Consider the following 27,799-nt stretch of genomic DNA (forward strand, 5'->3'; position numbering starts at 1 on the left):
CTTTGTCTGCCCATCCTTTGGATTGTAAACTTGTGAGCCTAGCCCTCTCTACCTATTGTAGCGTCTAATCTCGGTCTCTCCGTTCTAGTTTGGTTAGACGATTTCAATGTATTGACTATAAGAAGTGCTGCGGAAATGAACGCTATATAAATAAAATACCTATAATAACGACTGTCCCTAAATAAAGTTGCAGAATCTTCTCCTTCACTAGGTCTACGTTCTAAGGTGAAGCTGTGGTACTTGATGCTTTGTCAGATGATCTGCCTGCATGCTGATCCAGGACGCTCTCTAACTTTCTTCCAGGTGTTGCAGAGATTGTGATGTGCAGGCCTCATGCTCGGAACGCGCTGGGAAACCTCTTTGTTAACGAGGTTTGTTCGTTAATAGTAATTGTAAAAAATTAGACCCACCAGTGCAAACATCGTCTACATACCCTGAAGAAGGCTTACGGTGAAACTCGTCGAGTGGCCCAGTGCGCACGGACTGTTTGTTACAATGATGTTTGGACTGTTATAACGATGGGGGATCGAGGTGGACATCTTTTAGCTCAGAAGACAATTGCTCTTCAGATGGTGACATCATAGTTTAGATGAGGGGTTTCTTAATCTTTTATCATTGGTAGTCTCTTCAGCTGTACAATGCTAAACGTTATTATGGGCACGCTTTGGGTAGTTGAATAAAGTAGACGTAAAGTACAGAAACATTCTCCTTTGATTTTGTACCTAGTTCTTCCGATCAGTGGACAGTCTCCGCCATGACTCCAGCGTCCGCGTTGTGGTTGTTAGAAGCGCAGTAAAGGGTGTATTCTGCTCAGGTAAGTGACCCTTATACTGTGTTAAGCCCACTCCTCACCACCCAAGAAGCCACAAAGATTTAATTTCTTTCCCTTCTTTCTCTCCTTGACTATCGCAACACCCTTCTGGTAGTCATTCTTCTTTCTCAACCCTTTTCTCTGCAATCTCCCCAAAAAGCCACTGCGAGGCTTAACCTTCTTACACGCCACTCTTCTTCCCGCTCTGTGAAGCCCTACACCGGCTCCCCATTACATTTAAAATCCTTGTCCTATCATAGAAAGCCCAACGGTCCACTATACATTTCTGCCCTCATAACGCTATACTCCCCTACTTGTTCTTTACGTTGTTCCTGTGGGCTAAGGGTTTCCTCCCCACTTATCCCCTTTTTCCCGCTGATGTGATTTAACTTGTGCTGCCCCATATCTGGAACTCCCTTCCAAAGAACCTCCAGCTTTCAAACCCCACCCCCCCATATAGAAGAAAAATCTCAAAACCCCTTTCTTCAGAGAAGCGCACCACCGTCATCATTAAGAGTTCTGGCTACATCTCCCTATTCCTACATTCTCCATATGCCTTATATTCTTCCTCACCCCGTTCCCTCTAGATTGTAAGCTTGAGGGCCCGGCCCTCTATTCCTAATTTATCAGTTACATCATATACATTTTGGAAGAGGCTCTGTGTAGAATGTTGGCTCTCCTTTCTCTGAGGACATTGTTTGTCCAAACGTTTGCGACTTGCTAATTTATTAATCAAACACAAACGCCACTTAACATACAGAGTGTTTATTCTTTCTTTAATCAGGAGCTGATCTTAAAGAGCGAGCCAAGATGGATAATGCCGAAGCCTCACTGTTTATACAGAGGCTGAGAGGGCTAATGAATGAGATTGGTAGGTGACCAGAGTCCTGAGATGGGTTGTTTGTACATGCGAATGCGGGATGTGGCAAATACAGATTATGGCATTTATCATGGGGGGGGGGGGGGGGTGTGCAGCTCTAATCTTATTTATTTTCTTTCCAGCTGCCCTCCCAATGCCAACTATTGCTGCAGTGGATGGTTATGCCCTCGGAGGGGGATTAGAACTAGCCCTAGCATGTGATCTCCGTGTAGCTGGTAAGTAAAAAAAAACCAAAGTTGTACAGATGAAAATTCAAAACAATTGCGTATTTTCTACCAAGTACCTGCCCTCAGAACTTTTTTTTTTTGATTTGGGCCAACGAAAGGGCTACCTGCAAAGAGAAAATAAGAGGCATATAAAAAAAAAAACTGCCCTGCAGGGGTAATATAACTGCAACTAACCCTTTAATAAAGAGACACATAAGTCACTTTACTGGGTAGGACAGCCGAGTGCCACCTTCATACTCACATTTTTTTTTGTTCCTTACAAATGCATGGAGGGATTCATCGGACTATTCTGGTTCCCAGCCCCTAGCCGCGCAGGAGATGCATTAGTATACTATAGTCACCACCAGTGGGGTCCAGCATGGGTTTACTTGAGATTTACAGGAGACTTAATTAGACAGACATACTGCCACCCACCACACCCAAAGAGTGGTCCCAAGCAGTATTTTAAGAAGGTAAGTGTCCTATTTATTTTAAAGAATGTACGTTAAAGTACTGTGTGGGATCCTTTTTCGGTATTAAGTCTATAAGGAGCCATAAGGTTCTGCCAGACACACTGACTGCTTCTGTGGCCATGTGTGACGTTCCTACGGCGCTCAGCTGAAATTCTGACTCTAGTTGAAAACCCTTCTCTTTGAGACCTGCTTTGGGTGGAGAATTGGAGGTCTTGTGGTTGCTGTTGAGCTGAGGCAGCAGAAATAGGTATCTCTTAGAGTTGCACAATGCTGTAAGGAGGATGGAAGTTCTCCTCGGTGGGGTTTTTCTCTCTTGTAGAAAGGGAAGCAAGATTTACAGCAAATCCACCAGATCACCCTCACAAAGGAAGTAAAAGCACAGAAAATGCTTTTCCCTCTACGCCATAGCAATACGAAGTTTCTGAAGAACACATAAAATAAACATTTAACAAATAAAATGACTTTCCTCAGCACTCCAGCAACAGCTTCCACGGATCATCTCAAGTGTGTATTTGACTAACTAACTTGCTAAGGTTTCGTGGTATTTAAGAAACTAATTAATGTTTCAGATTCGTCTGCTAAACTGGGACTGATCGAAACTACGAGAGGATTGCTTCCTGGAGCCGGTAAATAAAATAAACCGATCCGTGAGTCTTTATAGTAAATTAGACAATGGTCACGTGTGTTACAAGAAGTCTTATTATTGTCTCTTGCTTACAACCTACTTCTGCTAAAGATGTCCTCCTGTGTTGATTTGTTCACATGGTGTCCTTAGTGGCGGGGGGTAGAGTTTAAACATCTCCCTGCTGGTGTTTACGGGGAATTAATCAGGAAATTCCAGACCTACAACTACAATTTTAAGGCCAGTTGCCGCCAAATCAATGATAAGTGCCGCTGCCTGCTGGATGCGTGTGGTCACACATTACATTTTCATACACACGCGGCATGGGGCCGGGTGCTGCGGAAAATGATGGCACTATATAGAATAAATAATAATAATATTCAACTGGTGGCCGCCCGCTGCGCTACCTGATCTATAGCATGAAACACTATTGAAGATAGAGTGCTGTTGGCATTTGATGTGCCAGGTGGCCTGTCCATGGATCTTAGACATGGTTAACTTTTCCATTCAGTGGCTTTAAAACATTGAAACTAAATGTCAAAGACAAAAAGAACTAGCTATAGGCTGATGTCTGCCACCCCACTCTGGATTAAAATTCAAACTTCTGGCTATAGTTTACAGCAGAGACTCAAATCATGCACATTGATTTTTAATGATGAGGAATGAAAATGATTTTCTATACTCAATAGAGTTTACAAATTGCAAGTACCTAATAACTTTACATATATACGGTATATATATACACTTTGTACCTTTATAAGTGAGCTGATGAAAAAAATCTTATAGTTTACAGAGACTAACACTGAACATGCCCCTTCCCCAAAATCTCTGCTCTTATTGCCAACTGTCCTCTTGACTCTGCTCACGCCGTGTGTATATTATTATATCCTATACTTTCTTTACCTTTAAACTAAAGACTCACATGCTCAGAAAAGCATACAATATATCCTCTTACTAAATTCTAGAAAGAAGCTGGCCATTACCTCTGGCTTTCATCTCTCCAGACCACAAATTCTCCACCTGATCAAATGATCGTTTCCCTTACTCTGTCTCAGTTCCCCCTTCCAACCTCCTTATTTAATGTAAGATTGCAAGAACAAGGCCCCTTTTTTCCCTTCTATGCCAGTATGTCTTAAACGCATGCATTAGTTGTTCATCTTGCTTTTCCCCTTCATTGTAATAGCACTACAGAATCAGAATAAATGAAATGTAATAACATCGCCAAAGCCAATTGACTGCAGGGGCTTCCTTTACATGAACATTTGAGATCAGAGGAGAAAAAGGGAACATTGTGTCTTCTGAAACGTGCCTCACCCACACAGGAGGAGCAGTCCGCTGTTTAAAGGGACACTCCTCACAGTGAGAGAGAGAGAGAGCAGCTCATATAATAGCTATAAGTGCAGCACCACTTTTATAAGAAACGAATGCTATTGTGTTTTAATTCTACTCATAGAAGCCGTATTTGCCTTTGGGGTTTTGTAGGTGGTTCTCAGAGGCTTCCACGTCTTGTAGGAATTGGTCTAGCCAAAGAGCTCATTTTCACCGGCCGGCAAATAGAAGGTGCGCAGGCGCACGGTATTGGGCTGGTGAACGATACGGTTCCACAGAACGAGGCGGGAGACGCTGCGTACAAGAAAGCGTTGGAACTGGCCCAAGAAATCCTCCCACAAGTAAGTGAACCGAGCCCTTATACAGGATTTGCCCACACATGACTTGACTGCTGTCAGATCAGTGCTTGTTTGGATTAATTAAGGTGTGATAATTTTATGATATACCTAAACCACAGCACTCTGTAAACAGCAGCCACCCATAACACCTTATTTATTAGTCAAACAAAACAGTGAAAACAAATGTTATGATCACTGCAGGTGGGTGTGGGTGTGGGTATATTCAAATCATGCCACGTTTTAAAAAGCTAAAAAAAAAAAAACTGCTCCAGCAAGCTGCTTTGGTGTTGGCTACAGGCTTGTACGCCCGGTTTGTTCTGATCCGAGAAACCTTCGGCAGAACTTTGTGTCCTCAGTGAATTTCTGTGGGTGTTAAAGGTTAGTGTACAAAGGATTTGGGTCTGTAATGTAACCATCTTTCCAACATTCTTTTTGCAGGCTCCAGTGGCTGTGAGAATGGCCAAACTAGCAATGAACAAAGGCATCGAGGTAACCTTTTCTGTGAAATAGAGATGGCTGTGGGGCTGTTACGGGGCTATTCAGGAGGTTTCTGTACCTACTTACTGGCAACGTAACCCATTTAAAAATGATGGACCTGCACCCTCCTATTGACAGTTGCTGTGCCACCATAACTCCTATTACCCACAACAGCTGTAGTTTTGTCAAATTCAAGCCTACGTCACTCTTTGGGCACACTGTTGGCCGTAACATGGTTTAATGAACAAAGCATATGACCATTATATCATTAACAGGTGGACATCTCGTCTGGAATGGCCATCGAAGGTCTGTGTTACGGGCAGGTACGTTGTTGCACTCGGAGAAGGACCATACTGGTAAAACATTTAAAGCGTGACAGCGAGTAGCTGCTTTAGTAATATGCTACATCAGGGAAAAGGTTACAGGACGGCCTTAGGCAGAACGTTTAACTGAAATTTCAAAATTAATTAAAACTTTAATTGGGTTATGTTTTATTCTGCTTTTCCTTTATAATTTTTTTTAGTAACTAAACCAAAAAGCTGATCAAAGATAAAAATCAAGCATGTTATTCATGCGTACCTTATTTTAAAAACCCCTTACCCACAGGGGTAGTGCTGGAGGGAGCCCCAGATCAAGTGCTAATGAATTGCACGCTCCATGAAAAAACTTTATACCAACTCTGGGTCCGTAGGCACCAATCCAAGCCAAAGAATACTTAAAACTTCAAGGTTCAAGGCTGGTTGGCCAAAGCAAAAGCATTCTACCCTGTATCTGCATACCTTGATCTTGGTTCAATGCATACAACCTCTGGAGATGTGTTCTTTAGATTTTAAAATCCAATTTCATCTAAAGCATTTTTATTTTTTACTAAAATATAGTTTTATGCCCTCCTAGGTCATTCCTACCAAGGACCGTTCAGAAGGAATGTTGGCGTTTCAAGAGAAACGCAAGCCTCATTATACAGGAGAGTAACCTGGCTGCTCAAAAGCAAAGTTGGAATAAGCCGTTCTATGTTCTCCTCTATCACAATGTTTGTGTTTTGGAATATTTTCTTTCATTAAAATAATAAAAACTACCTTTTTATGCCTTACGGGTGTTTACTTATACGGTCAAGCTTTTATCAGAACTAAGTTTTTAATAACTACGTGTCGCATGAGTTTTTAATATGTGTAATTTTCTTCCCAAAGCAAAGTGCCATTTTGGAGATGTTTGTCTTATAGCAGCTGAGCTAATAGGCAAAAAAAAGGCATACAACGTGTGACAGTTAAGTTTAATTGTGCTCATTATTTTACAGTGTGTGTGGGTTACCTCCTGTAATCTGCTCAAGTCACAAGCAGTGGTTGCAGTTTGTCCCCAGGGCCAAACATCTGTTTCAGTAACCCACATAAGCATAGGAATTTGAATTGGTCGCATTTAATGCAAAGTGAAGTTGGTGATCCCAACTGCTTAACATTCTTGCAAACTCAGTTTAAATGATTATACGTCTCAGTTTTGCACTTGCGAGTACATCGTCACACCACTAGTGCCCCGTCTGTAGAGAAGTGATGTTAAGAACACCCATATGAGCCACCCATTTGATTGTTTAAAGGATCATCTTGGTTTTCATATTAGATTCCATTTGGCATGGACCCACTGCATCAAAAACACAGAATACAAACCATTTGGCCCATGTAATCTACCCATTTTTCCTGAAGTAAAGACTCAAAAATGAAGATACAAACTTGGGGACCAGACCGTTCCTTTAAGCAATGAAGAAAGAAAGGGTCTCTTTAGTAACAGACTTCACGCTGAATGTGAACCAGCTGCCCCAAACCTACCTCTTATTCTACTAAGTCAAATAAATGGCCTCCAAAGAAGCCATAAGTTCACATTGAGCCATCCAAGTCTATTTATTCTTTTTTATTATTGGAAAGCAATGCTGGCTTTCCCAGGGTTATCCTACCCATGACAGTAAGAGCTGTAAATGTGATAAAACACCACAACCCATAAATATAGGCAAACAAAGAGACCGACACAGCATGAACGTGTGTGCGCATTTACTCGTCTTATTCATAGCCGACAAAAACTGAGTTATTTATACAATTTTCAAACAGAAAAGAGATTACGCTTTGCAACACAGTAGGAAAGCCAAAGTCTCATCAAAACCGAGTGTGACGGTGGTGAGCAATACAAGTCGGTGGGGTGTATTCACTAACCAGGGCCCACAGAAACACGCACATTACAGCTGCCCAACGTCCCTCATGTAAGAACAATAAATGTTGGGTGTACAAAATGCAATAAATGTTTGAGGTTCCCATCTACCCGCATTAACTAATTCAAACTGCCTATTTGCAGGAAAGTCACACACAGGTTGTGGCTTGTCATAATGCATCATGAACATAAGGAGGCCATTACCCGGCCTGCAAACTGGTGGGTTAGCACACACACACAATCTGTTGTATTAGTCATCCCAGTCACACTCAAAACATGATCTTTTAAACCCCTTGTATACGAAACATGGCGTAAAGAAACGTCTGCCTTCCTGCTAAAACTCACATGTCAATTACTTCCCATCGTACAACTCATGCCGCCATAACCAATGGAAAGGAGCTGGCCAAACGGGTCTTGGTGAAGAACTCGCTTCAGCACAACTGGTATACAGATCGATCATTAATGGTGAACCCACAAGGGACTCAGACTTCACAGCTGAGACCACAGAGTTCAGTAGAAAGTCCCTTCATCTACAGCATTGGACATGAACATGCCATAGACGCTTTACTGTGTAAGTCATTGAGGAATCATCGCAGTGAACAGTCCCACAATCCTAGATTAACAATTGGAAAATACACTTTAAACAATCACTGTATGTTAGGGGGAGAAAACCCATCAGACAATGAAAACATGAATACAAATCTCTGATAATAGTCTTATACTCTAAAAAAATCTATGTGGCAATAATTTACAATGTTAAATAGACAACAGTTCTTTGCTAATATAACCATTAAAACTCAGAAATCTCTAAAACATACAGAATACTTGACATATATACATGTTAAGTTAATTCACAACAGTTTGTATTCCTATGGGTCTATTTGGAAAAGTTAGAAATCCTACGAGAATGTATACCATATATTGTTTTTAACCCCGATGTGAACAATTGAGAGAGGGCTTGTGGGATAGCAAAATGGCAGATTATCCACAAAGTGTCACAATTTGATTGTTTCTTAATATATTATACAACAAACACACAAAAGGATGATCCGTTGCTAACAATTTTAAGTTATACAGATCAAAAGTAGCCATGAAGATTCCAGATAACACTAATTAAAACCAAAGGGTAGGCATACCACTAGCAAACTGGAGAAAACATGGTATCCCTTCCTCTCTATTGAAAAGAAAATTGGTTATAAAAAAAAAACAAAAAAACAATGTAATAATTAAACAGACAGCACCTCTGAAGTATATGTAACGGCCTCTGTGAATCTTTTTTTTTTTTTTTTTTATATTCGATAAGGAATGACAATGTGATCTGAACGAAGGAGGGGGAAACAGCTGCCAGGGGTTCACAGTTTACCAAATTTCTCAATGCTTGTGAAACTAGCGAGAAGAAAATGACTATTATGAAAATACAAGCTTAATAAAAATGAAAACATTTTTGGAAACTCATGTTAAAATTTGATAATAGAAATAAATGATAAAGACTCACAAAGAGCTTTTCACGGTATTTAAGGAGATTTCTGCATGTGATTAGAGATTGTTTTTTTTAAATATATTATAGACTATACAGTTATCCTTCCTTGAAAAAATATAATGCGGTATATGTACAAATATGTGTGCATGTGACCATTCCTCAAATGCAACCATATAGTAGTACATTTTAGTATAATCACCTCCATTAGAGAGAAAAGAGTGGACAGCCCAATGCACAACGGCCCAGTTTAAAAACGTAATACTTTTTGAAAACGAACGCACTTGCAGTTGGATGCAGGCTGGAAGTTGCTACCTGTAAATTCCTACTTTTTACATCGCACAGAGGTTTTAAGATTTGTAGATTTACAACAACCTAAAAACATCGGCATTATGTCCACCTGCCCATTACGCTAGCCAAATGATGATTAAATACATTTATTGTGCACGATTTTTTTTTTCAAGCCGCAGGGTTTTTTTCTGTGACCTTCCATACAAAGATTTAAAAGAATTATAAAAAATTTAAAAAACAAAAACACTTGTTTAATTTGTGGCATTAGCGGAGCGTACAGACTGTATTCTGCGTCGCAAACGGGGTTATCATATTAATATCGCACGTCTGCAGGCTTTTCACAGATATCAGAAATATTCTTTAGATTCGTGATGGTTTGGATCATACATACCATTTAACCCCTTCCTGTAGTACACACAGCACAAAACTATTCACTCTTAAAACTGATCAAGGGAAAAGTTTCTGTAAACCTTTTAAAAGCTTTCATAAGAAAAAAACAAACAAAACAAAAAAACAAAAACTGCGTTACAAGGTTGGCATCAGGGCATCACAATATCTTAGATGTGGACTGGCCTATGAAATGGAGTATATAAGTAACAGAATTAACGGATGCCAACACACCCAGGCAGGTTTTATTAATCTATTCTTTTTTGTTAAGGTTAAGCATTTTTTTTTTTTTTTTTAAACAATGCCATTTTTAGAATCTTCTGTTCATCAGCCAAGAGCAAATTAACCAAAGGTGTATTTGTACATAGGCTCGACTGGTTGTTTAAATTGTACTAGACTCCGATACAGGTAACACTGTTACATTAAGATAGGATTAAAATGCCAGTGCAGTTCATAGAAGGAACATGGTCATTTAAGTCCAACCAGTTGATAAGGTTCGCTTGAAGCCCAACATAGCACGCTAAAAAATAAAAACTACTGGGATCAGCACAAGCACAAAACCAGGGGGTATTCGGAAGTTACAGCCAGGTCACATGCATCATCCTCAATCCAACCGAGGGACCGATGCCAAGTGGTAGAAAACAATACTGGATTATTTTCTTTTCAGAATAATGTCTCTCTGTTTGACCACAAAAAGCAACAAAATCCACTCTGATACTTAGTCGTCACAAAAATCCCCCAAACCTTAAATTTACACAATCCACAAAACATCGTGCAGATCCAGGCCACAGCCTCGGTTTACTTGAATGCAGCGGATTTTGGGCAGGGTGCATTGCCATGCCTTGTTAGATGCCTGTCTAAGTTGTCCAGAATGGCAATGGTGATCCTAAGGACATCTGGGTCGGCACACATGTGATCTCTGATTAGGTACAGCTTCTCCAAGCCTCCCTCCTTAATCAGCATATTGCAATACCGCACAGCTGGGGACAGAAAGTTTATTAGGGCATAACGCTCAAAGTACATAATGAGGTATTACATCAACATCCAGCAGGGCATAAAACGGTATTAAGTTGACTATATTAAGCTGGTTACAATATGGTCTCATTAATCATCCTCATTTACCCCAGCAAAGTCTTTTCTGACAAACGGCTGTTAGTATCAATGGAAGCCACTTTGGCTCATTTGAGACTGTGCTGAAAACCTGTGCACCCCGATTCTGGCTGATTTAAAGTTTTGCTGTAGACCAGGTACAAGAAAATGACATTATATCCGCAAGGTAAAGTACTTTATATTTATCTTTGTATGTAAATGCACACTTCCAAACAACGCGTTTATATTTTTGCACTGGCTAAAAAAGGTCCCAAAAACAAGCAGAGGAAAAAATACACAAAACTTTTAAAGTACATACGGTTTTTGCTGCACACGTGTTGCATGGCCCACACTGCCCAGAGCTGAACGCCAGGTGTGGCAAAACACGCAAGGAGTGGGAAAAATGGGTTAAAGGACCTGCAAAAACATATATAGGAGGTGAAACAAAGCTGGCCATAATATAAAGCCCTATAATATTTTCAACTAATCGAGTCGTGGCATGATCACCAACACATATATATATATATATATATATATATATATATATATATATATATATATATATATATATATACACACACACACACACACACACACATATCCGTGAATAACTGCTTTACAACTATGGGACAGCAAACTCACCAGGGTGTACCCAATGGATCCAGTGGTGTCAGAAACTGTATGGTATAGCACCCTGTACATTGCGAGACTGTTGGTAACTACAGACCATTGTAAAAATTTTATTTTTTTTGGAGTCATAAAACTAAATGTTTGGTACTCAGCATGTAGTTACAAAGCAGTAAGGCACTCTGCAGAATATAATACTTCCAGATACAAACCAAAAAAATAAAAATACAGGAATCAAGAACATGTTAAGAAAATTCCAAATAAACTGATTTTGCAGAGGAGTCCTTACCGGTAAGCCACCATCTCACACTCTGGTGTTGGCCAACTGAGAATGGCAGAATGCTGGAAAATAAAGGTAATTAAATTACACCTAGGGGAACAGGAACACCAACAAATGCTAACAGCAGATAATGTGAGGACTGTCTACTACCCAAGGAGAATTTACAGAGTAGACACGCAGGAGATGAGCTACAGAGTAATAACAGAACTGAAGGGATACAGAGAGTTGGAAAGAGCAGATATTTATTTTGGTGGTTGGAAAATGTCTAAAAAAATTTTCATCGTTCCTTTAGAGTTTTGTTAGATGGGGAACAAAGTTGATGTCATGTGTAACACACAAGCTGTATCAGAAAATGATTTAGGGGCCCAATACTAACCAGCTGTTCAAGTAGAGTGCTCCTTAGATTAGAAGTTAATGTCCAAGTCTCTTCCCCCCGGGATACAAGGTGAGCAATGATTCCGGCAGCAAAGTAGCTGACCTCAACTTCTACACTGTGCAGCAGCTTGCTGATTTGGTCAATGAAGTCCTTCCACATGAGCTCAGAATGCAGCTCCTTCACCTCTGCGATGTTATTCTGCAAAAGAAACATACGTCATGCCCCCCAATAAAAACTTGGATAAAGTTAAGCCAAGATAAAGGGAGGGACTGTTCGTAAATATCTCAATTAAAATATGTTTACTGTCCATCATGCTTACACCAAAACCCCAAACCTATTTTACTAGAATTAAGGGTGCTATTAAACATAAATAGGAGAATTTGTTCATAACAGTTTATTTAAAAAAAAAACCAATTAAAATGACACTGCTGTTGGTGGTGGAAAAACAAGATGTGTTAAGTATAAAGTAGCTCAGCAAAATAAAATACGCTTAACACTCTATATAATTCACAAAATACAAAGTTTCCAAGCCACTTTTGGAGTTCTGGGATACACATGTAGATAAGGACACAGGTATATCATTTCCAAATGCTGTTATAGAGGATGGCTCTTTTGCTTATGTCTCCTGCTTTATTCATAGCTTTGAGCATAGGGTTGGAGTTTCCTAGTAACAGCTGTTACAATCTTGTTAGATCCCATCCGTGTCACTTTTTTCTCACCATACGCATACAGAATTTGTGGCTTCTATATCTGCAGGACGTATCTCGTGTTAACAGGCAAAGCATTTCTATTCTTTTTATGCTTAAAGATAACATCTGCATGACACCCAATTACAAAACAAGCTACAAAAAGAATACTTTCAATATCAAAATGTTAAAAGAGGATTCTCTAACAATGCTTTCTGTGATATTATAGGAAAAACCAGGATCTTACCAGCAGGCCCAGAACTTTTTGCTGAATGGAGGACTCTGAAGGAAAAGTCTGAGGACAGAAGGAATTGAAAGCCAGTTACATAACACCGAGAGAGCAACCCTTCATCCACATGATATGAAGGAAAATACATTTGACCTGTAAACAATATAGTATATATACTATACAAAGTTTTCATGGCCAATTACAACGGCATTAAACCTGCCAAAAGAGCTAAAACTTTCTTCTATAACCTGGATGTCAGACTTCTCCCATAACTTCCACAGCTTAAGTGAAACAAAACTCCCCCAAACAATTTGTGGAGAGATATGTGATGCAATGAATATGTCAGTCCCTCCACAATCGAAGGACTGCATATAAACCAAACACAAACAATACGCATAATTGCCTCAAGGGTTTACAGCAACTAAATATAGATCGAAATGAGCAGCGTACATCTTGCATCGACTTTTTGTGAACCTTGGACTGCATATCGATTGATTACACAGCTCTGCATAGGTTTACTATCACTTTGGACTTTTACTAGCGTATTGCAGAGGTACTTATGAACTCTACGGGACCATGATATACAATTATTGATGAACTTTGCTTATTTATTCTTTTGGGCTGATGTTTTTGTTTTTTTTTTCTTCTTTTTTAAGTGTCCCAGCGATTGAGGATAGAACTAGCCCATGGCGTCGAGCTAGCACCGAAGACATAACACCGGGTATGATCTACCTCCGTACATATCACACAGAGGTACGGGCAACACTCTGAGTGCCAAGAAAAGGAGGTGCGATGAATTGGGTTTTAATACACAAATGAATTCTTTTTTGATCTATATTTATTGTATAGGTATTAACGTATACCTCAGGTTATCAGGAAATTTGTTGGTGGACAATTTTCTTCGAGGATGTGTCTATTGCAAGTGCAGGAAACATATTGGTTGTTTCTGATTTGGCCTGACCACTACTAATGGCTTTTTGTGATGTAGATAAACCCCTGCAATAATACTTTCCTCTTTGATAAGTCAAGTTAAGGTAGCATTACATCATTGTAACACTTTCAGACAACCAAATGTGACTAGTAGTATGCACTAACACCCGGGATGAGGCTGACTCTACCTCAAGCACTTTCATGAATAGCTCCAGGCCTTGGTTTTCGATGAAGTGTCTGCAGGTGGTTGGAGATTCATCAGTAAGGTTCCACAAGGCACTGAGGGTGAACTTCAATGTGGTGTCCACCAAGCTTTGGCCGGTCTTCTGTTTCACAATCTGTAGCAGTTGCTTAGAAATAAATATTTGCGTTAACACAAGCGGTGCTCTGACTGCTATTGTCTTTTTATATGGGATTGTCATATGTAGAACACTATTAGAAGTCAGAGTGGAGAACGTACATTTTAAAACAGGGACCATAGGGTGGAAAAGATGCACTGTGCAGTTGCAGCCACGTTATTTTAAATTTGTGTTCAAATAAATTCAAAAAAAGTTCAAGCAATACATACCCGGACAATAAAGAGCTCGGCTCCTAACTGTGCAGTCTGTTCAGTGGAGAGCTAACAAAGAAGCAGAAATATCACAACAGATAAGCAGCGAGTAATCCAATAGTTACTTGGTAACGCAAAAATTATTTTAATCCTTTGTTAATACGAAATTCCTAAATGTCAACCGTAATAAATAAAATAAAAAACATGGAAGGACAGATGAACAAAAGGATAGAGATGTCATGCACCCAGGGGTAAAGAAGCACATGTCATATTTAAACAGAATGACAGGACTTTCTGTAGCAACGAAGCAACAGAAAAGTACTTAGAGGACAAAAATACCGAATAGAATTCAAACCTTAGCAGCTAGGATAGAAATGATGGCGACAGCCATACGCTGCATGTTTTGGTCTTCGTGATTACACAGCCACTGCATGACAAGCTTTGCGGCATCAAACCTGTTGAAGAACAAGCACTTTGAATAACTACCTGCCCTGCACCACCATTAACAGTCTTTAGACTGCGGTAAACTTCTCAAAGATTTGGGGACCAGCAATCTAGCAATTCTGGGAATTGGCTGCTTTTAGTCACTGGGATGTGAACTGGAAAAGAACTAACTTGCCAACTTGACTATGAAGAGCCAAAAGCATAATAAATCTCTAGTAATAAAACAGTTACTGACCATGTAGAACGCATAGTTAAACAATCCATTGTTCAGACAATCTCAAGAAAGGCTCCCTTGGGTGCCTTCGGTCTCTGTAAAGTCCAGTGATGTTGGCGAGTTTAAATGCAAATTTAAATAACCAGAGCCTAAAATATATTCTACCCTACAGTATCCCTTGCTGCTGTATTAATAAGGACAATAAAGAGGCAGTTCTGTAGCAATTAAATATGTTAAGGAGGTATGAAGTCCCATAGCAGGTTTCATGTACCTGTTAAATGGAACATCCTGAAGGATTCGATCACTGCACAGGGAGAGCAGACAATTTTTCTGCAACTGCAATGCATAAATATTAGAAAAAATATATTATCTCATACATTTTACAAACACCTAGAAATAAGTTAAAGATAACGGCACTTGATAGCAGCTGCCAGTAGTGAGAGGCTTTTCTGCCCAGATTCCAGTAGCCCAAGGGATTGTACAAAAAGAATTTCTGTGAGCCCTGAGGCTCAAGTTGGCTTCATTTCTTCCACCTCTGTAGGTTGCACTTTAATGAATTCACCAAAATACCTCTGGAAGCAAGGCTATAAAGTGTGCTAATGCTACAAACTTTCAAAAAAGACCCGACCCAGGTCACAAGATTAACAAGCAAGCTGAAGAACTACCCTGCTGTTTCTTCACGACTTCGAGGGTAAAGACATACCTGCTGGTGGTTGGGGAACTGCTTCATAGCTTCTAAAAGCAAATGAGTCACATCAGCCAAAAGCTTCACAGGCATTCCAGCTGCGAGATCTTGTTTGGTCAGATTAAACACACAGGCGCTGGCCGCAAGCTGTACAGGCAAATTGGCAGGGTGGTTTCGCATACCTATCACCACTAGCTGCAAAGTAAGCACAAGTAACATGATCAGCAAACACCGCACATCCACAACCCTAATAACAAATGGACCTCTAGGGTTAAAGTTACCTTTAGCATCTCTGGGTTAGCTTTGTCCATTACATGAGTTAGGCTAAAAAGATGGAAGAGAGCTTCGCGGACAAAGAATGAGCGTTCACTGTACCGGCGAAGAGCCTCAGCAATTTGTGTTTGATTTGCTTCACCGGACACCTAAAAAAGGCAAAAAAAATAAATAAAAAAAATTTCAAAATAATAATAATAAAAAAATAGTACTGCATCAAATTAAAGGTGCAATACATTAACTAAGCATCCTACCAGTTAAAGGGACAGATTACTGCCTCTGAGAGCCGTGTTAAAGAAGAACGCAGATTTAAAGTACTCCGAGAATGTATGCATTCTTCAGAAAGGGAAAGAAATAAAAACACCTAGATAACCCAAATATGCATTTTATGCCCAATAAAATATAATCTTCGCTAATTTGGTTTCGTAAAGACACATTTATAATCAGCTAATTTGACCAAAAGGTGTAAAAACAGGAAATGTATAAGATACGGCCAGTTGGTCGGGTTCGTACATAATCCTCTACAGGATCACAACCCCCCACTGAAAGGTGCTGTTCCACTTGGACAAGGCATTACCTGCTCCTTAGCAGACTTGTAAATGTATTTTTTTTTTTTTTGTTTTCCTTTTTTCACTTCCAGTTTCTACAGCAGCAACCTATGAAAGCATTTGCATCACGTCACTTAGCTATGCCCAAGATAAAAAAAAACGAACAAAGCTAAAATTTGATTTCACTAAATAAATTACTCCTGGGAAAGGTTTTGGCATTCTGCAGAATTAGAAGTGATGCTTTTAATTCTGCGTTTAGCTACCAAATATTACCCAGATGTTTTTTTTGGTGGAAAAGCACATTGAAAGCTAAAAGAAAACTAACTTTTAATGAAACAGGATAGCATGGCACACCTTGACACTTCCTTCCCCGGACAGGAGCTCTGAATACCCAGCCTCGGTGGCGAGAAGACCAACAAACTGCACATGGGGTCGTTGCTTGATAAAGGCCTCCACTGCCTTATCCGTAACATGTTTCCTTCCAGAAATGTCCAGTGAAGCCAAACTGAGCAGGCTGTCCTTCTGCTCCAATAAACGGCACGCTATGTCCGAAGTGAATTGTTTGTCGTCGGATATATCCAGGTGATTAAGGTGCTTCAGTTCTTTGAGAACATCAAGGATTTGTGTTGTTGTCATCTTCAAGCATTTCAGGTGGTGCATGGTGAGAGATTTCAACCTGTCTTTGCAGCCTATGAGGGCAGTAATGTCAGTTACAGATGTGTTGGAGATGTCCAGGCTTTCTAGTCTAGGAAGGGAAGCAACATCTGCTAGATCTTCATTGTAGAACAAAACGTTGGTGATGCTCAGGGCACGGAGACCAGACAAGCGGCTGAAGCATCTCTCGTAAGGGTCCTCCAGAGACAAGGTAAGCGAGTTTAACACCAGACACTGAAGGTTCTCTCTGATCCATTTACTGCTACTGAGGCCACTTATGATATCGGTTATGGTAATATCAGCATTAACCCCTGTAGCATCCAGCTCAACAAGTTTATGGTGGCAGAAAGCCCTTAGGAAAGCAACCGCGGAGATCTTTGCCTTGTGGATACAGGCTCTTTTCAAGCGTAGCTGGTTCCCACGGAAAATACCCACCGTTACCTCGTTTAGCTGCCCTGTACAGGGGAAAGTTGGAAACAAAGTTATACCTTCCAATGTGAAAAAGAAAGATTTTTTTTTCCCAGAATATGTGCTAATACAAAAAAATTGTGAGATTTATATATCATATCGAAAAAGTATATAAACACCTAACAGCAAATAAGAATTGTCAGAGTTGTATTGTTTATTTATGCCAAGTCACCCCCTAACAGAAACCAAACTGATATAGGATGTCAAATACAAAAATATTATTAATAAAAATGCTCTAAACATGCTTCTAATTCCCAGAATTCCAACACATTTACAGCAGTGACCTTTACTTTAAAGCTACTAGATTTAAAGCTGCTGTTGAATGACCTCAAAAGATCTCCTCGCAGCTCCTGATGGAAGGAAGAAAGACACAGACAGTGATGGGATAAACTCATCCCCGGCTGTGCATTCGATTAGAAGGCTTACTTTGTATTGCCATGGTCTGCAGAAGCCGGTCCGCCACTTCTTGGGGAAACAACGCAGCATCGTGCAGACAGTAGGTGCCATCCTGCCGCTCCCAACAGAACTTTTCCAGCCGAGAGCTCAGATAATGGAGAGAGATATCCAGCAAGGATTGTGGAGAGGATTCCTCCTGGGGGGAAAATATGGATATTACGTTAGACATTTATCCCACCTTTAATGGAGGTCACTTTCCCAAATTATATATTTTACAGTTCTGTACATTAAATAAACTCAAAGTAACTACATCTACATGGTGATATCTACGTAATGAAAGCCCACCTTATAGAAAGATATTTTTACGATCTGTGTCATTGTTATCTCTACCCTATTGCGGAGTTGCTGGTTACTGTTGATTGGTTGAGAGGCACTGATACAGGAGGAGACTATTCCGAAATGTAACTTCATTAATATAATAAATATATGAATTTAAATATTAAAATTAAAAAACAAAGTATTTTTTACTTCCGGTGCTAGGGTAATATATATATTTTTAATTATTATTATTCTGTTTTTGCTCTGTTCTCAGCATAGTCCTTTCGTTATTATCACCTTTACCTTAATTGCATACTTGGTTTTAGGTGTTCGATAAAATTTATGTTTTCATTTCCCCCCCCACCACCACAAATCATCTGCACACAATACTGAGGGTTCATCTCTTCGTTCAACTGTTTTCAAACCTTTTGTGCTGCTTTACAAAGTACATCAACATTCCACAATGTCACGTAAAATAGCCTATGTATACATTACGGAAAGGCCTATGTTATACATCATTTAAATGTAAAGTATGAATTTTGCCAGGAGATATATTTGCCTGTGGCCAGTAAAAAGGTAAGGATTTAATATACACTGCACTGGCATGAAGAGCAGAACTTGCCAGAATAGTTGAACAAGACCTGCCAAAACACAGTAATTAGACAGACGTGACTCATTATTATCGGCTGAGCCTTTTTTTTTTTTTTTGTTCTAATTCATATTGACTTTTGTGGGCATACGCCCTCCTGGCTTCTACATTATACCCCCAAACTTGGGTAAGGGTTAAACACAGGGCTAACAATTCCTATTTACATTGCTTTAATGATGAAGCTCATGGCTCTAATATTAAGAAGTCACTTCTGATATCTAAACAAGAAGTAACATTCTAGAATCCAGCCCAGTAGCTCAACCAACATAGCTATTTACCCCAGTCCATGCTGTTAACTGCCCCATTGCAAGAGGGGCAATAATATAATGCACGAGGGGCAATAATATAATGCACGAGGGGCAATAATATAATGCACGAGGGGCAATAATATAATGCACGAGGGGCAATAATATAATGCACGAGGTGCAATAATATAACACACAACGATGGTGAGAGATCTATTTCCAAATCCACTTTTCGAGGGTCTGATCAGAAATAAACATTGGGAACTGATCTCAATCTATAAAGATTTGGGGTTTTTTCCCACTAATTATGCCCCTTTTTCCACTTGTTTTGCCATAAAGCGTTACTTTTTTATGTAATATATTATTTTGCATGTTTATTGGCGGCACTCACCATGTCGAGCCGTAGGTGTAAATATCAACAAACTGCTTGTCACCCTCACGGACCGAGACAGGTCCCCCAGGGCAAGGAAGCGGGGATTTATACGTATGGTGTAGCGGGGCCTCTTTGAACGAGCGCCCGGTGCCGTGTAGATCCCACAGGACCGGGTTCCAGGTGACAGTCTTCCCAGCTTCCGGTGATGTTTTGGGCCTAGTCGTGTACTGGAGCCTCCGGCTATAGTGCGCGGCAAGTCTCTAGCTTGAAGTGGCGCCTCCGGGTTACTTGGGAACGGCCAGACCTTGGGTCGTTACGCTTCACCAGGTCCACCTGTGGAGGGCCCGCTCCGGAGGCGCTACCTCCACCCCAGCCCGGCTACGGAAGGCGAGAGCGCAACAAGCCGGAAAATGAACGCGTTGCTACGCAACATCTCTTAAAGGAGCATAGACTGGAGTCAAGCTATCAGACAGTTTCAAATCAGTGGTCATGCCATCAGACGCTTTTTCTTAAGATTAGCAAAATGTGCCTTAGACCTGGAAATGTGATAATAATCATATAATGTTACAATTTTTAGTGGATTTTGCAGAGTTCTCACACAAATATATCTCCCTGCAAAATTAGATACGTTTATTAAACAAATTAAAGGTAAATATCCGCTCATTTCTAGCAAATTACCTTTTATAACATTTCTGCATATATTACAAAATTCCACCGTTGGACCAACACATTTACACTGCACATATCTCACACACACACCCCTATATAATATCTTACAATATGGTGCATTTTTACTGTGGAAATTTAAAGATATACCACCCCAAATAGCAGTGCAGTACTTGATAAATGTCATATTTCAACATTCTACATGGAATTAAAAAAAATTCCCCCATTGGACCAATACAGTTACACTGCAGATATCTCAAACACAACCCCCTCTATTATTTCTGAGAATATGGTGCATTTTTACTGTGGAAATTTAAAGCTATAGCGCCCCAAATATCATCCCAGTAGACAGCAACTGGCATTTTTCAGCATTCTACAGAGGGTTAAAAAAAAATTCCCCATTGGACCAATACAGTTACACTGCACATATCTCAAACACAACCCCCTCTATTATTTCTGAGAATATGGTGCATTTTTACTGTGGAAATTTAAAGCTATAGCGCCCCAAATATCATCCCAGTAGACAGCAACTGGCATTTTTCAGCATTCTACAGAGGGTTAAAAAAAATTCCCCCATTGGACCAATACAGTTACACTGCAGATATCTCAAACACATGCCCCTCTATTATTTCTGAGAATATGGTGCATTTTTACTGTGGAAATTTAAAGCTATAGCTCCCCAAATATCATCCCAGGAGACAGCAACTGGCATTTTTCAGCATTCTATAGAGGGTTAAAAAAAAATTCCCCATTGGACCAATACAGTTACACTGCACATATCTCAAACACATGCCCCTCTATTATTTCTGAGAATATGGTGCATTTTTACTGTGGAAATTTAAAGCTATAGCGCCCCAAATATCATCCCAGTAGACAGCAACTGGCATTTTTCAGCATTCTACAGAGGGTTAAAAAAAAATTCCCCATTGGACCAATACAGTTACACTGCAGATATCTCAAACACATGCCCCTCTATTATTTCTGAGAATATGGTGCATTTTTACTGTGGAAATTTAAAGCTATAGCGCCCCAAATATCATCCCAGTAGACAGCAACTGGCATTTTTCAGCATTCTACAGAGGGTTAAAAAAAATTCCCCCATTGGACCAATACAGTTACACTGCAGATATCTCAAACACATGCCCCTCTATTATTTCTGAGAATATGGTGCATTTTTACTGTGGAAATTTAAAGCTATAGCACCCCAAATATCATCCCAGTAGACAGCAACTGGCATTTTTCAGCATTCTACAGAGGGTTAAAAAAAATTTCCCCATTGGACCAATACAGTTACACTGCAGATATCTCAAACACATGCCCCTCTATTATTTCTAAGAATATGGTGCATGTTTACTGTGGAAATTTAAAGCTATGGCGCCCCAAATATCCCAGGAGAAAGCAACTGGCATTTTTCAGCATTCTATAGAAGGTTAAAAAAAAAATCCCCATTGGACCAATACAGTTACACTGCACATATCTCAAACACATGCCCCTCTATTATTTCTGAGAATATGGTGCATTTTTACTGTGGAAATTTAAAGCTATAGCGCCCCAAATATCATCCCAGTAGACAGCAACTGGCATTTTTCAGCATTCTACAGAGGGTTAAAAAAAATTCCCCCATTGGACCAATACAGTTACACTGCAGATATCTCAAACACATAACCCTCTATTATTTCTGAGAATACGGTGCATTTTTACTGTGGAAATTTAAAGCTATAGTGCCCCAAATATCAGCCCAGTACACAGCAACCGTCATTTTTCAACATTCTACAGGGGGTTAAAAAAAATTTCCCCATTGGACCAATACAGTTACACTGCAGATATCTCAAACACATGCCCCTCTATTATTTCTGAGAATATGGTGCATTTTTACTGTGGAAATTTAAAGCTATAGGGCCCCAAATATCAGCCCAGTAGACAGCAACCGTCATTTTTCAACATTCTACAGGGGGTTAAAAAAAATTTCCCCATTGGACCAATACAGTTACACTGTATATATCTCAAACACATAACCCTCAATTATTTCTGAGAATATGGTGCATTTTTACTGTGGAAATTTAAAGCTATAGGGCCCCAAATATCAGCCCAGTAGACAGCAACCGTCATTTTTCAACATTCTACATGGGGTTAAAAATATGTCCCCATTGGACCAATACAGTTACACTGCAGATATCTCAAACACATGCCCCTCTATTATTTATGAGAATATGGTGCATTTTTACTGTGGAAATTTAAAGCTATAGGGCCCCAAATATCAGCCCAGTTGACAGCAACCGTCATTTTTCTACATTCTACAGGGGGTTAAAAAAAATTTCCCCATTGGACCAATACAGTTACACTGCAGATATCTCAAACACATGCCCCTCTATTAGTTCTGAGAATATGGTGCATTTTTACTGTGGAAATTTAAAGCTATAGTGCCCAAATATCAGCCCAGTACACAGCAACCGTCATTTTTCAACATTCTACAGGGGGTTAAAAAAAATTTCCCCATTGGACCAATACAGTTACACTGCAGATATCTCAAACACATGCCCCTCTATTATTTCTGAGAATATGGTGCATTTTTACTGTGGAAATTTAAAGCTATAGGGCCCCAAATATCAGCCCAGTAGACAGCAACCATCATTTTTCAACATTCTACATGGGTTTAAAAAAAATGTCCCCATTGGACCAATACAGTTGCACTGCAGATATCTCAAACACATGCCCCTCTATTATTTCTGAGAATATGGTTCATTTTTACTGTGGAAATTTGAAGCTATAGGGCCCCAAATATCACCCCAGTAGACAGCAACTGTCATTTTTCAACATTCTACAGGTGGTTAAAAAAAATTCCCCCATTGGATCAATACAGTTACACTGTATATATCTCAAACACATAACCCTCTATTATTTCTGAGAATATGGTGCATTTTTACTGTGGAAATTTAAAGCTATAGGGCCCCAAATATCAGCCCAGTAGACAGCAACAGTCATTTTTCAACATTCTACAGGGGGTTAAAAAAAATTCCCCATTGGACCAATACAGTTACACTGCAGATATCTCAAACACATGCCTCTCTATTATTTCTGAGAATATGGTGTATTTTTACTGTGGAAATTTAAAGCTATAGGGCCCCAATTATCAGCCCAGTAGACAGCAACCGTCATTTTTCAACATTCTACAGGGGGTTAAAAAAAATTACCCCGTTGGACCAATACAGTTACACTGTATATATCTCAAACACATAACCCTCTATTATTTCTGAGAATATGGTGCATTTTTACTGTGGAAATTTAAAGCTATAGGGCCCCAAATATCAGCCCAGTAGACAGCAACCATAATTTTTCAACATTCTACAGGGGGTTAAAAAAAAATTCCCCATTGGACCAATACAGTTACACTGCAGATATCTCAAACACATGCCCCTCTATTATTTCTGAGAATATGGTGCATTTTTACTGTGGAAATTTAAAGCTATAGCGCCCCAAATATCATCCCAGTAGACAGCAACTGGCATTTTTCAGCATTCTACAGAGGGTTAAAAAAAATTCCCCCATTGGACCAATACAGTTACACTGCAGATATCTCAAACACATAACCCTCAATTATTTCTGAGAATATGGTGCATTTTTACTGTGGAAATTGAAAGCTATAGGGCCCCAAATATCAGCCCAGTAGACAGCAACCGTCATTTTTCAACATTCTACATGGGGTTAAAAAAATGTCCCCATTGGACCAATACAGTTACACTGCAGATATCTCAAACACATGCCCCTCTATTATTTATGAGAATATGGTGAATTTTAATGTGGAAATTTAAAGCTATAGGGCCCCAAATATCAGCCCAGTTGACAGCAACCGTCATTTTTCAACATTCTACAGGGGGTTAAAAAAAAATTCCCCATTGGACCAATACAGTTACACTGCAGATATCTCAAACACATGCCCCTCTATTAGTTCTGAGAATATGGTGCATTTTTACTGTGGAAATTTAAAGCTATAGTGCCCCAAATATCAGCCCAGTAGACAGCAACCGTCATTTTTCAACATTTTACAGGGGGTTAAAAAAAATGTCCCCATTGGACCAATACAGTTACACTGCAGATATCTCAAACACATGCCCCTCTATTATTTCTGAGAATATGGTGCATTTTTACTGTGGAAATGTAAAGCTATAGGGCCCCAAATATCAGCCCAGTAGACAGCAACCGTCATTTTTCAACATTCTACAGGGGGTTAAAAAATATTTCCCCATTGGACTAATACAGTTACACTGCAGATATCTCAAACACATGCCCCTCTATTATTTCTGAGAATATGGTGCATTTTTACTGTGGAAATTTAAATCTATAGTGCCCCAAATATCAGCCCACTACACAGCAACCGTCATTTTTCAACATTCTACAAGAGGTTAAAAAAAATTTCCCCATTGGACCAATACAGTTACACTGCAGATATCTCAAACACATGCCCCTCTATTATTTCTGAGAATATGGTGCATTTTTACTGTGGAAATTTAAAGCTATAGGGCCCCAAATATCAGCCCAGTAGACAGCTACCGTCATTTTTCAACATTCTACAGGGGGTTAAAAAAAATTTCCCCATTGGACCAATACAGTTACACTGCAGATATCTCAAACACATGCCCCTCTATTATTTCTGAGAATATGGTGCATTTTTACTGTGGAAATTTAAAGCTATAGTACCCCAAATATCAGCCCAGTAGACAGCAACCGTCATTTTTCAACATTCTACAGGGGGTTAAAAAAAATTTCCCCATTGGACCAATACAGTTACACTGCAGATATCTCAAACACATGCCCCTCTATTATTTCTGAGAATATGGTGCATTTTTACTGTGGAAATTTAAAGCTATAGTGCCCCAAATATCAGCCCAGTACACAGCAACCGTCATTTTTCAACATTCTACATGGGGTTAAAAAAAATTCCCCCATTGGACCAATACAGTTACACTGTATATATCTCAAACACATAACCCTCTATTATTTCTGAGAATATGGTGCATTTTTACTGTGGAAATTTAAAGCTATAGGGCCCCAAATATCAGCCCAGTAGACAGCAACCGTCATTTTTCAACATTCTACATGGGGTTAAAAAAAATTCCCCCATTGGACCAATACAGTTACACTGTATATATCTCAAACACATAACCCTCTATTATTTCTGAGAATATGGTGCATTTTTACTGTGGAAATTTAAAGCTATAGTGCCCCAAATATCCGCCCAGTACACAGCAACCATCATTTTTCAACATTCTACAGGGGGTTAAAAAAAATTTCCCCATTGGACCAATACAGTTACACTGCAGATATCTCAAACACATGCCCCTCTATTATTTCTGAGAATATGGTGCATTTTTACTGTGGAAATTTAAAGCTATAGCGCCCCAAATATTAGCCCAATATATAGAAAATGGGATTTTTAAAAAATCTAGACGGTTAAAAAAAATTCCTCCATTGGACCAATTCAGTTACAGTGCAAGTATCTCAAACACACCATTCTCTATTATTTCTGAGAATATGGTGCATTTTTACTGTGGAAATTTAAAGCTATAGCACCCCAAATATCATCCCAGTAGACAGCAACTGGCATTTTTTAGCATTCTACAGAGGGTTAAAAAAAATTCCCCCATTGGACCAATACAGTTACACTGCAGACATCTCAAACACATGCCCCTCTATTATTTCTGAGAATATGGTGCATTTTTACTGTGGAAATTTAAAGCTATAGCGCCCCAAATATTAGCCCAATTCATAGCAAATGGGATTTTTCAAAAATCTACAGAGGGTTGAAAAAAATTCCTCCATTGGACCAATTCAGTTACAGTGCAAGTATCTCAAACACACCATTCTCTATTATTTCTGAGAATATGGTGCATTTTTACTGTGGAAATTTAAAGCTATAGCACCCCAAATATCATCCCAGTAGACAGCAACTGGCATTTTTTAGCATTCTACAGAGGGTTAAAAAAAATTCCCCCATTGGACCAATACAGTTACACTGCAGACATCTCAATCACATGCCCCTCTATTATTTATGAGAATATTGTGCATTTTTTCTGTGGAAATTTAAAGCTATAGCGCCCCAAATATCAGCCCAGTAGACAGTAACTGCCATTTTTCAACATTCTACAGGGGGGTTAAAAAATAATTCCCCATTGGACCAATACAGTTACACTGCAGATATCTCAAACACATGCCCCGCTATTATTTCTGAGAATATGGTGCATTTTTACTGTGGAAATTTAAAGCTATAGCGCCCCAAATATTAGCCCAATTCATAGCAAATGGGATTTTTCTAAAATCTACAGAGGGTTAAAAAAAATTCCTCCATTGGACCAATTTAGTTACAGTGCAAATATCTCAAACACACCATTCTCTATGATTTCTGAGAATATGGTGCATTTTTACTGTGAAAATTTAAAGCTATGGCGCCCCAAATATCATCCCAGTGGACAGCTAATGGGATTTTTCAACATTCTACAGAGGGTTAAAAAAAATCCCCCATTGTACCAATACAGTTACACTGCAGATATCTCAAACACATGCCCCTCTATTATTTCTGAGAATATGGTGCATTTTTACTGTGGAAATATAAAGCTATAGTGTAATTTAGTTATAAATATAAAGGTCCTGGTATATGTCACTGTCAAACAACCCCCCAATATGTGTTCAGCAACATCTCCTGAGTATGGTGATACCCCACATGTATAGGTTTGTCAGATTGTTTGGCTGGTAAAAGGCTACTTTTGGGACATGCGTAATTCAGGTAGTCTTTTGGTCATTCTGCCTCTATATCCTCTTTGGATCATCTTTGAAGCAGACTACTTCAATTTACCCCATCAAACCATATATTTTTGAAAACTAGACACCACAAAGTATTTCAAATGCTGGTATTTTAACCCTTTATGCATGAGATTCTACTACCTGTCTTTCCCAAAATTTTATTTTGTATTTTTTTCCACACAAATTGTACTTCAGGAATGAATTCATAGCTCCTGGTATGCGTCACTATCAAACAACCCCCCAATGTGTGTTCAGCAACATCTCCCGAGTGCAGTGATACCCCACATGCATGGGTTTGTCGGGTTGTTTGAGATTTAAAATCCCACATTTGGGAAGTGCGCTTTTTTTCTCTATTTTGGTCAGTCTGTACCTATGCCCTATTTTTGAGACAGGCCACTCCAATTTACCCCATCAAGCCATTTTTTATTAAATTAGACACCCCTTGGTTATTTGAAGTGCTTTTATTTTAACTCTTTGTATGTTGAGATTTTAGGACTTGCTCAAAATAATAAACTTTTTTTTTTTTTAATTTTTATTTATTCATTTTTTTACACATTTTGCTGGTACTGGATGGTTCCTCTGGTGACATCACTGCATAATTATTTTTAAATGTTAGCACATTTTTTTTTAAGCTTTTATTTTCCTTTTTTTTTTTATATTTTACTAATCACATTGTGATTAGAAAGCTGGGCTCCATTGACTTGCATGGTTGAGTGCAGTACCTGTATTCAACCTGCAAGTGGAGCCAGAGTTCTCTAGAGGGTCTGGAGACCATCTAGCGAAATTTTTCGTCTTTATTATTTTTTTTCAGGACGGTCGCCAT

The 27,799-nt window shown here is 39.3% G+C and overlaps 2 protein-coding genes and 1 non-coding gene across 3 annotated transcripts; 1 reads left to right on the forward strand and 2 right to left on the reverse strand.

Moving 5' to 3' along the window:
• The first annotated feature begins 320 nt into the window (after window positions 1-320).
• Window positions 321-6,108, forward strand: LOC149288479 (enoyl-CoA hydratase domain-containing protein 2, mitochondrial-like). Its single transcript, XM_089491809.1, has 8 exons — window positions 321-371; window positions 727-814; window positions 1,596-1,682; window positions 2,940-2,996; window positions 4,475-4,662; window positions 5,098-5,148; window positions 5,412-5,459; window positions 6,031-6,108. Exons 1-8 carry the CDS (start codon window positions 321-323, stop codon window positions 6,106-6,108), a joined length of 648 nt encoding a protein of 215 aa, XP_089347935.1.
• Window positions 6,109-10,279: 4,171 nt separating this feature from the next.
• On the reverse strand, window positions 10,280-18,308 carry LOC149288480 (protein zyg-11 homolog). Its single transcript, XM_089491656.1, has 14 exons — window positions 18,276-18,308; window positions 17,961-18,126; window positions 16,767-17,521; window positions 15,873-16,013; window positions 15,610-15,786; window positions 15,178-15,242; window positions 14,604-14,703; window positions 14,267-14,317; window positions 13,887-14,048; window positions 12,787-12,834; window positions 11,854-12,051; window positions 11,487-11,539; window positions 10,890-10,987; window positions 10,280-10,461 (listed from the first exon to the last, which is right to left on the reverse strand). Exons 1-14 carry the CDS (start codon window positions 18,306-18,308, stop codon window positions 10,280-10,282), a joined length of 2,229 nt encoding a protein of 742 aa, XP_089347782.1.
• Window positions 13,422-13,556, reverse strand: LOC149288481 (small nucleolar RNA SNORA57). The gene has a single exon (XR_016277404.1). It is a non-coding gene; the product is annotated as a small nucleolar RNA SNORA57 (small nucleolar RNA).
• Window positions 18,309-27,799: the final 9,491 nt, after the last annotated feature.

Source organism: Sceloporus occidentalis, unplaced genomic scaffold (genome assembly GCF_023333645.1).
Source record: "Sceloporus occidentalis isolate IW3139 unplaced genomic scaffold, rSceOcc1.0.p SCAF_51, whole genome shotgun sequence".
In the NCBI taxonomy this organism is placed as follows: Eukaryota; Metazoa; Chordata; class Lepidosauria; order Squamata; family Phrynosomatidae; genus Sceloporus; species Sceloporus occidentalis.